At 37.9% G+C, this 15,535-nt stretch overlaps 1 protein-coding gene across 2 annotated transcripts; it reads right to left on the reverse strand.

Annotated features, from left to right (window-relative positions):
* Positions 1–2,547: 2,547 nt before the first annotated feature.
* Positions 2,548–14,540, reverse strand: LOC113119216 (nardilysin-like). 2 transcript variants are annotated; one of them, XM_026288510.1, is made up of 31 exons: positions 14,451–14,540; positions 13,816–14,045; positions 13,296–13,542; positions 11,726–11,807; positions 11,472–11,625; positions 11,198–11,271; positions 11,013–11,108; positions 10,807–10,929; positions 10,663–10,720; positions 10,514–10,587; positions 10,369–10,438; positions 9,985–10,062; positions 9,742–9,862; positions 9,383–9,441; positions 9,210–9,264; positions 8,935–9,039; positions 8,677–8,800; positions 7,924–8,010; positions 7,699–7,818; positions 7,541–7,592; positions 7,196–7,346; positions 6,985–7,112; positions 6,154–6,316; positions 5,924–5,955; positions 5,692–5,830; positions 5,522–5,569; positions 4,780–4,832; positions 4,609–4,692; positions 3,914–4,121; positions 3,719–3,808; positions 2,548–3,426 (listed from the first exon to the last, which is right to left on the reverse strand). In XM_026288510.1, exons 2-31 carry the CDS (start codon positions 13,983–13,985, stop codon positions 3,208–3,210), a joined length of 3,264 nt encoding a protein of 1,087 aa, XP_026144295.1. In that variant the 5' UTR covers positions 13,986–14,045; positions 14,451–14,540; the 3' UTR covers positions 2,548–3,207. The 2 variants fall into 2 exon arrangements, with proteins under 2 accessions (XP_026144295.1, XP_026144304.1); XM_026288519.1 differs by having other exon boundaries at positions 13,816–14,094; positions 14,451–14,513.
* Between the last annotated feature and the right edge of the window lie 995 nt (positions 14,541–15,535).

Consider the following 15,535-nt stretch of genomic DNA (forward strand, 5'->3'; position numbering starts at 1 on the left):
TGTGTATGCACATTCATGTGTGCTCACACACACACACAGAGTAAGGTGCCACATCATTGACAGATTTGATTATGAGGGCTGGCAGGGATTTGTTGCATAAATCAGAATAGTACCAGCAGAGGGGTTCTGTAATAAAGCTGAATGAAGGAGATTAAGAGCCTGCTCAACTCATCTGTGTCAACGCATGTAATGTAGGAAAAGTGCTTCAGTGCAAAGACGCCATATTATGTGACATCTTTGTATTTAAATATTTACACACGACACAGGAATGCCATTCCCTCCTTCCTGACTTCCATTACACTATGCCTTTATATGCAAATAAATCATTTCATTAAAATACCACCTCGATAAGCATGTCAAGTTCTTGAACAAGATTCTTACAGCACGTGACTTAAACAGTATATATACTCACCGGTCACTTTATTAGGTACACCTGTTCAATTACTTGGTAACACAAATAGCTAATCAGCCAATCACATGGCAGCAACTCAATGCATTTATACATCTAGATTTGGTAAAGACGACTTGCTGAAGTTCAAACCGAGCATCAGAATGGGGAAGAAAGAGGATTTAAGTGATTTTGAACTTGGTTGTTAGTGCCAGACGGGCTGGTCTGAGTATTTCAAAAACTGCTGATCTACTGGGATTTTCACGCACAACTATCTCTAGGGTTAAAATGAATGGTAGTGAATCCAGTGAGCGGCAGTTGTGTGGACGAAAATGCCTTGTTGATGTCAGAGGAGACTGGGCAGACTGGTTAGAGGTGATAAAAGGTTAGAGATGATAAAAACTCAACACTCGTTACAACCAAGGTATGCAGAATACCATCTCTGAATGCACAACTGAACCCTGAAGCAGATGGGCTACAGCAGCAGAAGACCACAGCAGGTGCTGCTCCTGGCAGGTAAGAAAAGGAAATGGAATCTAGAATTCACACAGGCTCACCAGAATTGGTAACAGTTGAGCATTGTTTAAATGCCACAATATACCAGAGTATGTTGCTGACCATGTCTAATCCAATACTACATTTTTTGGTATGATTATGTAATCCAAATTACATGCAATCAGTTACTACCCAGTTTTGATGATAATGTTCAGCTTTTTAAATTCATAATAGTGCAGTTCCACAAAATAAAAAAAGGTTATAATTCCAACTATGAATTTAAATGTTCTTAAATGAGTTAGATTAGACCGTCTGAATCTATCATTAGATTCCAATGTCTCAGTATCAAAAGGCCAGAACCAATTAACCTGCCTTACAGAAGCCCTTATTTCACTCCCTGTGCTTTGCTGCCTGGGAGGCACATAATTCATCTTATATTTAACATGATCTGTAAGAGCAGTGAGACTCACAGCTCCATGAGTAAAACCGAGAGAACTCCCTGTAGAGCAGGAAGTGGACTTATTTATTCATATTATCCAACCGTTTTCTGTCTTTGCTACATCTCCTCCCACTTAAGCAGCTTGTCAATTAAGACACCCTGCAGGAGTGACAGCGTCGTGACAAATCATCGAACTACAAAAGGCAGGCAGTGAATGCCAAGACGGTCTAAATATTTAGAATGTGATCCCTCTGAAACTGTGCCACTTTCAGCAGACTGATGAAACTCTAGCCAGTGTACTGCACCTCTACAGAGCGCTTCAGGACATCAGATGAAAGGCGGGGTGGTGAGAGAAGAAGAGCTATTCTGGAGCACAAAGAGATCGACTATCTTGCTGTGCTGTTATGTGCCACCTGCCTGGACAAGGAGAACACAATGCCAACTCCGTGTGGTGCCTGGTAAGTGTTGGCACTTTGACTATTCTCCACGTATTTTCAGATGAATTTCAGAAGGTCACCTTTGAAGAGTTGAGGGCACGCTTTTTAAAGTGACTTATCACAAATGCTATAAATCACATACAGTTCACATGATTTATAATTTATTGCTATACTGTAAATGGCACATTTTCAACATGGCCAACATGAAACATTATTTGCAACACATTTTACTTTTATAATCCAATATAACAGGATATTAAATTAGCAGAAGTGTAGTGTGGGTTTTTTTTTTTTATTAATGTGTTTTCTATAGAATTGTATTAGTGCAGTGGTAGAGCCTTGTCCACCCACGCTGGATTCTATACATGATACATTTTATAACATCATGTGCACATATTTGGAATGTTCTCTTATAAATTTTCCTTAGAAATAAAATTCTTTAATGACATTAGATGTTTTGGTGCCAGTGTTACAGCTAAAACTTTCTTCATTTCAATGGGGATTCTATTAAAAATGATAATTTGCAGTTCGGTGACTGTCAGATGGTGATACAGTTCTGTAAAGCATCTTCAGACTGATTCAAAGTTCATGATTTTCAACCATTCATTCGTCTTGTGTGAAATTAATTATTTTTGGTCTGGAATCTGGCTACACTGGTCACATTGTAGCATCTCGTTCTTGCATGCATCCATATGAACGTTTCTTTCCATTCTTCCAAAGCAGCCTACACTGTTTTTGTTTATCCTTGGATACAGACGGCAAACTTAAAAATCAACACTCTGGTTAAATCGAGTTACAGCTTCACAGTACTTTTAATAAATGTATATTTGCATGTTCTGATTTTAAGCAGTGATATTAGGACTTGCTCAGTTTACAAACTGAAGTTATGCCAAATGCAGAATCATGCTATAGTAATAATAGAAGCATCATAATTTTGGTCTTGCATGCTCAAATGCCCACCTTTGAAATATCAAGCATCAACTGGCTACATAAAAAGCAGTCCAGCAATCTCTCTCATTGCATTTCATTCATATACATTTCATAATTTTCATCACGGTGTCCTATTATAAATGTATTAGTACAAACTTAACACTGCAGACCACTTAATAAAATACACACAATTCTGAGTAGTTTAAATTCATGTTTATGTTTGAAAGGTCCACTACAGCCAAAGAGGGATATATAATAAGACCTCATGATTTGCATCTTTTAGCAGGACCCCCAAACTGAGCTCCAAACACACAACACTCACAGCAATGTCATTTTAACAGCAGGGCTCATTATATGAATGCACACATGGCTGAAAATCGTTTCAAAAGTATGAGAGCATAGGGAGACCACCGGCCCCTCTTCATCCTTGCTCAAGTAACCAAGAAGAAAGAATGGAAGATGGACGTTGGGGGGTGCGTGCCTGTGTGCCAGCTGGCAGAGTGACTCCATGCTTTTGTTTATTTGAGAATTTTGTGATAAGGGTAGAGATTGAGGGAGGAAGTGAAGGCCTGGATGTCTGTGATCGTAGTGACTGAAGCCAGTAAAGTGGAAGCAGGAAGGAAGGTGAGTTTGGAAACCTCTCCATACAATGACATCTTACTGCCCTCTTCTTCCTCTCCAGCGGCCGGATGTTCCTCACTAGGAGGGTCATTCTCTTCCACTCCATAACCAACAACCTGAAAGGAAACCATTCATCATTCAGACTGTTTTATTTATTTCACAACAGTATATTTACTAAACAATATATGAACAAACAGATTTGCATTAAGAAGAGGAAATTAGTTCTTTTTGGGATACTTTTTTTAATTGCTTTTGCATAAAGAGGGTCAAGTCACCTTTATTTATATAGCGCTCTAAACAAAATACATTGCGTCAAAGCAACTAAACAACATACACAATGCAGAATTTCAATGAAATTGATTCAATGCAGAGATGAATCTCAAGAGAGTGATGTGCTGCAATGCTTACATGTACACTGAGCTTCCTGTTGCCTTCACCCCGGTGTCCCATGAACCAATTCACGAGTTCAGCCTTGGTCATGAGTTTCAGTGCATCAATCTGTTGTACAAGTAGAAAAATGACAATGTCCAAGTATATTCCCACAATTCATCATTAACACATTGCTAAACTGTCAGCATTTGCTCCTGTGCAACAGGGCCTCACCTCTCGGCTGAGTCTGTCGAAGACAAATTGCTGCGTGACCACCTCTGTCCAGTTCCTGTCCACCTCCTCGCCGAGATGGGTGTCTTCGCAACCCTTCAGCTTGACGAGAGCAGTCACCTGTGTCTTAAAAGCCTCATCACTCAAACTGTTCATCTTTTCTCCAAAGCTCACCAGAAACTCCTCAATCTTTGTCTCCACCAGCTCAGTGCTAGAATGCAGAGAGTGAGCGCAGAATAAGAGAAGAGAGTTTTGCCCATTTAACGCCACTTTGAAATATTTCAGAACCCAAATTAATGGTTTACATTATTTACTGTGTGGAAGCCATTTTTTTGTAGCATGCAGTAAACTTAAGAGAAAACACTTTTCATATGCACTACTGTTCTAGGAAGTCTGGGTTCCCACATTACTATTATATTAACACAACATTATAAGATGTTATGTTATGCATGCAATAAAATGTTATGCATGATGTAAGTACGTAGATGCATTGTTAACATTCAGTGTAGGCTGTATTTCACTTCAAAAATAATAAAAAGAGCCAATCAGTGTAAAGTAACACTGCAATTTAGTCGAGATAGAGGTGGAGATAAAGGTTAATTATGATTCTGAAGTCAAGAGGCAGCAGCTGCAGCACATAAATCGGATAATTCTGATGCAGCAGTGAACTACAACCAAAAATCACAGAGAAAACTCACTTGAACTTGGTGGCCTGAGTCTCTACTGTGACTGAGAATCCAAGGACACCTGATGTGTTTCTACAGGTTGGGTAGACATGATATCTGTGAAAACGGATGGAGCACAACTAATTAAAACCAGCAACTGGAACAAGATAATATCTTAATGTCATCTCTGCACCACAGACTTACCCCAATGTCTCTTTGGTTCGGAGGAAGTCAAAGCATGGCTCCTCCATGTGCATCTACAACACAGCAGCCACAATGAGAAAACACGAGTTTATTAAAACAGTTAATGTTTTTATCCCATATGTAGGAACAAGCTTTTTTCTGCAGCAGCAGAATTGGACAGAAGTCTGATATTGGATTTAGCTGATGTAAGGTGCAGAGGAGTAAGAAAGTCTGATTAATTGGCCAATGGTTTTTAAAATAGCTATGTTTAATGTGTGAAAAAACAACATTTTCAAGTTTTTCTTTAGTGAAGCTTTAGTTTTAGAAGCAAAATATTATTTCAGCCGATATCTGGTACTTCCCAAAGCTGTTATCAGCAACCATTCATCGTCAGAAATAAATAAATCGTTGGACCTTAAGAACAGTACATTACACTTTACAACGAGAGCCAGCTCAACCTCTTTAGAGTGTTCTAAAGTAACTGCTGAGAAAGACAGAGAACTGGACAGCATCCAAAGTCAGTCTTCAGTATAAAACTAAAGTGGATGAGTTGAGCTTACGGCCATGCAGATGTGTGTGCTCAGCGCCCTAGAGAGCAATAATTGAGAACTTCTTTTGAATCTGGCAGGAGGGACTGACGTTATTGCTTAATAAACCCTGGGGCAGCTGTTCCTATAGGTTTTATACATGTATAAAGTTACAGTAATATTTACTGTAAGCGATACCCTTATGTAGTCAGCCAGCAAAACGGAGTCATACTCACCACTAGTAGCTCCATAAGAGTGTGCTCACGCAGGTTCTTAGGACCAGACTACCAAAAGACACAGGCAGATATTAGGGATGATCACTGCTAATTTGAGGATACGACATAAAAAAGGTAATTATGTCTAGATGTTTTGTCCAGTTTGATCTAAACCAAAAAACAAGTTTTACCTGGTAATACACAGTGACCTCGGAGTTAGCATCTCCCTTGTTGAGAGACTTCACTTTGCACAGATGATGTTTCTGAGGAAGCTCTACCACTCTGAAGAGGACAGGGACCTCTACTGACAGCTTCTTGAATTGCAATTTGCTGAAAGTGAAAAAAAAAAAAGCTATATAAAACTTTCTTTTTTTAACTGTGGTACTGCTATACAAAATAAACTTGTGGAAAAAAGGCACTTACTTCGTGACATACTGCAAAAAGCCCATGGATTCCTACAGAAAATAAAAGTGACAAAATCTTAGTTTCTTGAACAGAACAACTGTGGTTCTGACTGTAAAAGCTTTTTGCTTTTACAAGTATTATATAATTTCATAAAATTCTAGGTGTACATCAATACAACAATTTGAAATTGTGGGATATTTTGAAAAACAAAAAAATTCAAGGTGTATTTAAAATGTGAGAAAACTCACAGTGCTGGTGAAGTTTCCCTGCACTAGTCCTTCAGCATATAGCTCAGACTTGAAGCTGCTGACAAACTCCATGAGCTCGTCCACACTGAGACCATCCAGCACAGCCTGGTACTTCTGAATTGTCGACCAGCGAGAGTGCTCTAGAATCAGCAGCCTCACGTCTCTGAGGAGTCATGTATGGACAGACAAAAGAGCAATGAGTGGAAGACCATGCATTTTTAAAAAGATATACATAGAAATAGCTATATAGATGCTGGCATATGGGACTGCGGGGGTTGCCATATGCTACCATTCAAAAGTCTGGGGTGAATACATTTCCTGAGCACCAGATCAGCATATTGGAATGATTTCTGAAGCACCATGCGACACTGAACCAAAAATGATTGACTCCTGAAACAGTAATTGCTCCTGAAAATTACGATTTTACCTCAGAGTAATACAATATTGTAATAAGATTACTTTTTTTTTCCTTCATGAGCAAGGACTTCTTTCAAATTTTTATTTTTTTAAATCATACTAACCCCAAACTTATGAACGGCAGTGTATAGACTAGTATTTACACCGATCTTTTATGGTGACATGTATTTATACAAAATCACAATTGCAAGAAAGAAATGTCACATGCTCAAACGTTGCAAACCACAGACCGGCAGTGTAAAAATGCTGTAAATAGGCTTGAAAGACATGAATTAGTCCATCAAATGTGCATTTTCTAAATTAAAGAAAACTTTAAAAGTTAACAAACAAAAACATTGCTGGTGTACAATGTTACTACTCGTGGGCAGCTCTATAGGTGTAAGTGCAGTAAAGGCAAACATGAAGGAGACACACTTTCCAAGCTTTTCAGGCTTGATGAGGATGTTAAAGTAGGTTTTCTTCAGCTGCTCTGCAAACATGCTGAATACATCAGGAGCAGTGGAGAAGTCAGCAAGGTAATCCACAATCAGGTTGAACAGCAACTGCAACAAATGTCAGAAATTAAAAGATTTTTATTTTATTAAACCAATTTCTGTATACAGCTTCATTTGAGCTTGTTACTTACCGGTAGTTTGTGGTTGAAGCCCTTAACCTTGATGACAAGACCATGCTCCCCTGCAACCAATTTATATTCTAGCTGGGCCACATCAGCTTCATAGGCTGGCTCTGCCAAGTTATGCACCAGGATATTCACAAACAGGTCAAAAAGCACCAGGCTGGGTGGAGGTGAGAAGAGAGGACAAAAAGAGAAAGTCAGATGGAAAGGTAAGTGGATCAGCAAGTATAGAAACTAGCGCTAGTGATTCCTGAGACCCGAGCAGACACACTAATGGCTAAATGGGGTTTTCATGGCTACAGCATTTACAAGATCTGCCTGAATGACTAAGTTTCCACATGATCTTCAGCTTACTTTTTTGGGGACTTCTGAATCACAGGTGATATAAGGTGGAACCGCACGTACGCTGTAGGAATAGAGAGAAACGTAAGTGTGAGCTGGGTAATAGAACAGAGTGCTCCTGGACATCAGGGACATGATATATTGAGTGTAGAGACAAATACAAAGGACACCTTTGGGGATCTTGAACTTGTTGTCCTTCTTATACCACAAACACCCTCTGTCATTGTTCATTATTCTGACAGGGTACTCCGTGTCTGGACAGTCAGAGGTTTTGAGGGTGAAATCAGTGGCTGGAGGTAAAAAGAGACACAGGAACAATGACACATGGCCTTGAAACAAACTACAGATACAGTACACAACAGCAAAACTAAGAGACATCAACTGAAGACACCCACCGATGTACTTATTTTCAGCAGGTAGGTGAAGGCTCGGGTTTAACTCGAAATCTCCTGCCCAGAGCTCTCTCCAGTGCTGCTGTATCTCTGTAAGAAAAACAAATGGTGCTTTTGTTTCCAGTGTTGCACACAATATAGAAGGAAAAGTGCTTAATGGTATTTCTTGCATAATGTGTTAAACCTAAGATGAATTAAGAATACATTTGAAATAGATTTGAAACCAGGAAATAATTATTATCAAAATTCAAAGAAAAATGATAAAAAAAAAATGAAATAACAAATCTTTTACTTAAGCAACAGGCAGAAACAGCTTGTTGTGCTTGGACTTAAGATGTATTTCCCATTTAAGTAACCACCTATAATCTACTAGTATACTAATATCAAGTTATCATTGTCTGCAGTGAGGTATTTTCAAAACCAAAATACTTCTACACAACCAATGTACTTAATTTTGGCATCAGATATTCTTTTAAAGCTACAGTGGCTACACTGACTCATTTCGATAAGCTAGAGCACATTCACTTCAAACTTGCATTAATACTGCTTGTTTTATATGTAAATGTATATGATTTTGTGATTGAGCTTATTGTGACAAGTAAATCTCCAATGTTAACAATTCAGCACTGGATTCTGACATTCACTTCCAGACTAATTTAATACGGACACAGATTGTAAGTTCTCAAACTAACTTCTCATCCTGAATCTTGTATTTTAAACTGAACTGAAAATAGGGAGTTAACAATATGTACAAACCCTCTACACTGTACTGAGTCCCAAACCACTTTTCTCTGAGTGGGCACTGGCCTTCATGCTCAGGAGACAACAGGAGCAAGTTGGCCTTCTCTGGTGTGAGGAGTTTCAGTGCAACAGAGATCACCTAAGAGAGAAAAAAAAAGTTCATAAGTACTTTTTTTTCTTTCACTTGGCATGCTAAAATAGCAGAAATATGTACCCATATTTTTCAAAACCTGTAATAAATCAAAATCAATGCTGCATGTGATGGGCGACTACCTCTGGTTTGAACTCAAACATGAGCTGGTCTCCTGTTAAGAAGTCTTCTTTTGGGAACAGCTGCATGTTTTCACAGATATCCTCCACGTACTCAATAGGATCAGTCTGTAAAAGCAACACAGAGTGCAGAGTCTACAAACAAATATTCATATGCATCTCTTTTCAAATTGCTTCTAATAGCCAGAAATACAAAAACAACAACAAAAAAACAGCATTGTTGGTAAGAAACAACTAAGCGTTCATAAGCTGACAACAGTTTACATGTGTAACCTTACCTGCTCCTGATAGTGGAATTCATTGGCTTCAATCTTTTGAATTTCTTCATATATTCTGCCAAAGAAAATCAAAGTGGGTTTTTTTATGGTATCGTTCAAGCTACATTATTCAATGTAGTATGTGTAAAAGTTCTGCAAAGAAAAAAAAAAACTTTACGAAAAAAGGCACCTACCTCTGTTGAGGCCCAAGAGTCTGAAGCATTTTCAAGTATTGGAAGACGAGATGAGCAACCTGAATGAAGAAAACCATCCAAATTTATTCTGAGTGGGACTAAACTTTACAGCAATCGTGTCTGTTATAATTTAGGAAAAGGGGTGTGTTTGTGCCTCAGAGGCTTTGTAATCCTATTTTACACATATCTAGCTAAGCTGTTAGTTTCTCAGCTTCCTCACAAATTTCTCTAATGACATTAAGTGTGAAAACAATATTATATCTTCAGGATGCTTGTAAATATAGTGCATGATTTTGGCATGCACTAGTGTAGGATCACAGAAATGTAAAACAAGGTCTAGACTGATGACCCTTGCAGACCTCATAGAAGTTCTGGAAGCCCTCATCAGTCAGAGTTATGGAGATACTAAAGATGGAATAGGTGGTGTTCTGATCAAAACCGGTCTCACTGTTTCCGCCAAACAAAGCTAGAGCCCAGCACCTAGACAGAGAGAAAGAGATTACATTTTCTGACTTTAGTGCAAAATTGATGCTACATGTTACAATGAAAGTAGAACCACCTTGTCATTTATTAAAAACCAAATCGTGAGAGAAAGGACTTACTTCCTCCTAAGCACGGACAGGATACTTCCAGTCCCCTCGTGACCAATCAGCCAAGCGATGTAATGCAGAGGCTTTACCCTGAGGATCAACATAAAGAGCACCATATTTGAGAAATAATATTGCCATTCCAATACAGACCAACAAAATCAATATGTTAAGTCCTAGTGAAATGGCTTTATGAGTGCAGTTTTGTTCTATGACATATTTGCTACTGAAAAAAGGAAGTGGAGGTGACATATCAAAGCCATGGATATACTATAGATGCCCTTGATGCGGACACAGACTTAGATCAACAAAACTCGAATTTTGAATTTCATTGTGTTTCTAACAGCACTTTTGAATGTTGTATGAATGAATCTTAGTAAAAATGACTGATGACTAAACCTGTAGTGCTTCTCTTGCGGTGGAAGAGCCCATGTGATGGTGAGGGCATGTACTTTTCTAACAGGCACAACTGCAACAAACAAAACATTAATATTAGACTCTAATTTCATTCAACCTCATCTGAACACTAAGTTCTATGACATACCTCGGTAAAGTTTGTTAAAAGCAGGTGTTTCAAAGGGGCTCAACTGGTCAGAAAAATCAGGTTTCGGCTGCCCACTGAAAGGCATTGAGAATCTCTTTAAATATATTCATATTTTCACATCTTACAGACAGGATTTGGGTTGAGCTTACTTGTTGGGCACCTGACTGAAGATTTCTCTAACCCATTCCTCAAGGGTGTCAAGACTCTCTATGAAGGTAAGAGTAGAAGAGATTTTAGGATCATTTTCTATTAGAAAATCCATATCCAAGTTAAGTCCTGCATACTGTACCTACCTTTAGACTGCACAGCTAAGGTCATATAGTGGGCAGAGTAGTACCTCTTCCAAAACTCACGGAGCCGCTTGTAAACATCGATATTCTTTTCCTTAGGTTCAGTCTTCAGGGTCTGTGCATTTCCTTAAATACAATCACAAGATCATCAAAAAACAACAACTTTAGAATAAACCCAGAAACTACTCTGAAGGCAGATCTTTACTTACCCCAGCAGAACTTGCTCATGGGATGGTTGGGCTTTGCAAGGCTGCCAAAGAGCATTTCCTTACGGTGAGAGTCTGAAGGCTTAGCAAGCTGATATTCTGCAGCAAACAAAAAACATTACGCTGTTTAACTTCACAGTTGAGCTATCGAGAATATTTTAAATCTACAATATAAATGCTTTACTCACCACTGTCCACAGCCTCAACCTCTCGGTCAATGGCGTCTTCAATCATAAGAGGACAGATGAAAAACTGAGCCCATCTGAGATAACAATAAAAAAGACAATCTTTAAACTTTAAAGCGTATGTACGACCAAACATATAAAGAAATGTGTTTGTTGTTATTTTAAGGATTTTAGTTAGAAAGGACTCAATGGGATTGTGTAAAATTTTCAGAAAAAAGAGGCCATCAGGATAAAAGTTGATGTGATACGATCACTTTTTTTTTTAGAGCTGCTTCACCTGTCAAGGGCTTCTTTGAAGCGTTTCCTCTGGACATCAAACTGGAAAATGGTTCTCTCACAATCAGTGGAAGCATTATCACTGCCACCATGCTTTTTGAGGAATGCATCAAAGCCATTTTCAGAGGGGTACTTTTCGCTTCCCATGAACACCACTGAGACATAAGTAGAGAGATACGTTTGACTGAAACGTTATCACTGAGAATAAAGCATTATTTAATACAGTAATGGCAAACAACTGCAGGTGTGACTTACTGTGTTCCAGGAAATGTGCGAGGCCTGGTAGGTCATTAGGGTCACTGAAACTCCCTACGCCAATACACAAGGCCGCTGCAGACTAATTTCCAGAAAAAAAAGAAAGAAAAAAAGTATATAACTGCACTGAAATCATTTCAACACACTTAATCTGTTTTTTTTTTTTTTTTATGTAATGGCAAATTTATTTTCATGTTATGGTCATAATGGTTTAGTTTTATATTACTTTCTCTAAATAAAAAAATAAAAACACTACAGATTAAAATCAGTCATTTTAAATGCAAGTGAATTTAGACATCAAAACATTATAATGTACAGTAATGAGAAATGGATATTCATTTTGACATTTGCTAAATGTTAGATGGAAATCAGCTGAAATAGTCACAATGAAATGGAAGTAGAAACAGGTCTGAATGAAACAAACAAAAAAAATGTACGGTGGACTTGTATGTAATATATTGTATTGTAAGATTGTATCGATCAGTTGATGACTGGATGGAGGTTGAACTGAATGAGTGATTCAGTCGATTATAAGAAGCGGGCTGGGTTTAAGCGGACTAAATGTTTGGACAAGTTGTTTCACAGGAAGACTGACATGACTAGTGTTGTCACGGTACCAAAATTCCAGTATTCGGTACCGATACCAGTGAAAATCCATGGTTCTCGGTACCAAAGCAAATCACACAAATATGCTTTTTTTTTTTTTATTACTTTACTTAAGTAATTTACATACTTATTTACAATTGTGTTTAAGGTTTTTCTACAAATAATATAATTATGAAAAACAGTAAACAAGTTTCACCCAAATTTAATTTGTCTTTTAATTAATGAAATTTAAACACATTAATTTTTTTGGTAAATAAAGAGGATTTGCTATTAAAATTAAAACATGGAAAAAATATTGTGTGATTTATTTCTTTAAGAAATACATTTTTATTAATTTTTACAACAGTAGTAGCAGTATCACATACATTGTACTAAATAATAGTAATATTTCTAGCACAACACCTTTATGTAAAAATGAACTTTTATTTTGACGGGTTGCCGAGAATAGCTTTAAATTGATACTGGTTTTACTGAAATGAAATGGTAAAATGCTTGTGAAGTGACTCAGAACAGTTCTGGTGATGTTGTTGATGTATTTATGTCCTCATTGTCATTTAGACGGCAGATGCTGAAATTACTGAAGCGTCACGCGCTTCAGTCTATGTAATAAACAAACCCGCAAATCTAATGCCATTCACAACTTTTGCATCTTAACATTTACAGATACTGGTCCATATGGAGATTTGATTTGATTTGATTAATTTATGCTAACTTTGACAAATTCCATGACTGTCCATATTAAAATGTAAGTTTCATTTTCATGACTGGATTTTGATGACTTGGTGCGGAAGTACCGGGTCTTTTGACAACACTAGTTATGACAGTTTGGGGGGAAAAAAACAATTAAGAAAGAAGGAAATATGGATAAGTGGGATTTTTATTTCATGCTGACTTTAATATATGTTCAACCAAAAGAACATGCAGCGAGTAGAGTTTGAATGCGTTTAGACAAAAAAACACAAACCTGTTTTTCAGATCCCTTTTTCTTCTGCCTGTCGCTGTCCTCGTCAAGCTCCTCAAAGTCACTATCTTGACTGTCCCCTTCTTCTTCAGATTCCTCGTCCGTTCCTTCCCCCGAGTCTCCCTCCTCTTCCTCTCCCCCCTCTTCTTCCTCCTCCTCTTCTGAATCTTCCTCATCTTCAGTTTGCCCATCTAAACCACTCAGATCAGAGATCAGGAGAGCCCTCAGTCCGTTACTCAGCTCAATGTATCTGGATGAAAAGAGGAAAAAAAAATCAGTTAGATGGTTTAGTCATCAGCACTTGCATGCAGGGTTGTGTTACACACGCAGGAGATGCAACCAGAGCTTGTGTTTTACTTGTGTGATCTCAAATTTCTGTAAACTTCCTCTATTTAAGTGCCAACATACAATATCACTCATAATGTAAAATGATCTTTTTTAAAAAGGTTTCACTTGGTACTTTATGAACAAGACTATGCTAATCAATCAGAACCTAGCTATCACAGTTACATGTGGACTTTACCTGTATTGTTTGGGGTCACTTGGAGATTTAATAATCTGAGCGTCTCCCTGGTTGTCATCTCCTCCACTGTCCCCCGGAGGCTCGGTGGGGTCTCTGAGTGCTTCTCCCCGGTCTGGACCAGCAGACTGAGCAGCACTGCTGGCTCCAGCACTTTTGTTTGTCTGTGGCATCTTGAGCAATGATACTACTTCAGCACTGGAGTTGAGGTGAACGGAGCGGTTTATGACCTGCTACAAAACAGGTGAAACGTACGCGCAGCCTTGAAGAGAGCAATACTGACTTTTTCAGTCGAAAAGAAACGATATGTATATTAGAAACAGGGTTACCATAAAAATAAAAACATTTTGTAATGCATCTTGAATGATAGAATGAGTCGGGTCTGGCTTTTGACGATGGAATACTTTAACTTCAGATACATATTTTGACAGTATATATTTGTATCATCATCACTGTGCTACAATGAAGCTAATCTGCTACATAGTGACACAATATAAACCAAAAACGTCTGATTTCGCTTGCTATGGTTAATACATGGACTTCGCTAATTCGTCTAAAATATGATACATCCAAGTGCGATCAGCAGGCTACCTCACATTATTTCATAAAGTTAGCCAAGTTTCATCATAGTCTCATACCTGCTATCCTGATGACGGGTCAGCCGAACTTACAGCGATCAACCTGTCACTGAAAGGTGGCGTCTATGCAACAAGAAGAGTTCTGATTCGTTAAAGGTCATAGACGTAGTAAAACACGACTCTATGATTGGCCAAAGTCCTTGCTAAGGCAAATAGCTACACGCAGAGCATGGTTCGGGCTACGTGATGCTGTTTTAACTGTCTCAGCAATTTATAAATATATGTTGTGGTTTGTGGAGATTATTACAGTTATTAGTCCACCACCGATTATTAAATTAGCGACAAAACTGTAATGACAAAATGTCTATATTACCTTTCTCTCTTTTAGTAAATTCCAGAGACTATAATCCAATCGCCCTTAAATCACTTAGGCTACTTGTTAAATTCAAGCGTGTATACATATACACAGTGATTTTGGAGTTGGACTATGATCCAAGATAAATATTCCTGAAAAAAGGGTGTATATAATTGGTAAGACATGAATATAACTGAAGATGCATTCATGGCAACTTAAATATGCACTTTCCCTCACTTCCCTAAATGTAATCATAGTTTTGTATCATATTTGATACATTATGGCTCATTCAGATAAGTTTTTGCAATTTTGCTCATATGTTGTTATTTATATGTCCAAACAGTAAGATGAAATTCTGATGAAAAGCTTCTAATGTAAATCGAAATGAGAATTTTATAACTGTAAATAGGCTGCTTACATAAAAAATCTAGAGCAAATTATTCCAGGAAATGTGATGCATCAGATACATACAAACAAACTCCAGTAAACTGATATACACAGGCAGAGCTTGAGTGTTCTCTTGAACCTTTATTCCCTTATGAATATATTTTAACTGTATATTTAGGTAAGAAAGGTTTATGGACATGCTATACATCAACAACCCACACACATGTATGACTTCATATGACCTTTAGAAGAACTGTAATGATGATGAGTCTAAGATATATATATATATATATATATGTGTGTGTGTGTGTGTGTGTGTGTGTGTGTGTGTGTGTGTGTGTGTGTGTGTGTGTGTGTGTGTGCGCGCGTGCATGCATATACTGTACATAAACACACATAGGCA

Source organism: Carassius auratus, chromosome 2, assembly GCF_003368295.1.
Source record: "Carassius auratus strain Wakin chromosome 2, ASM336829v1, whole genome shotgun sequence".
NCBI lineage: Eukaryota > Metazoa > Chordata > Actinopteri > Cypriniformes > Cyprinidae > Carassius > Carassius auratus.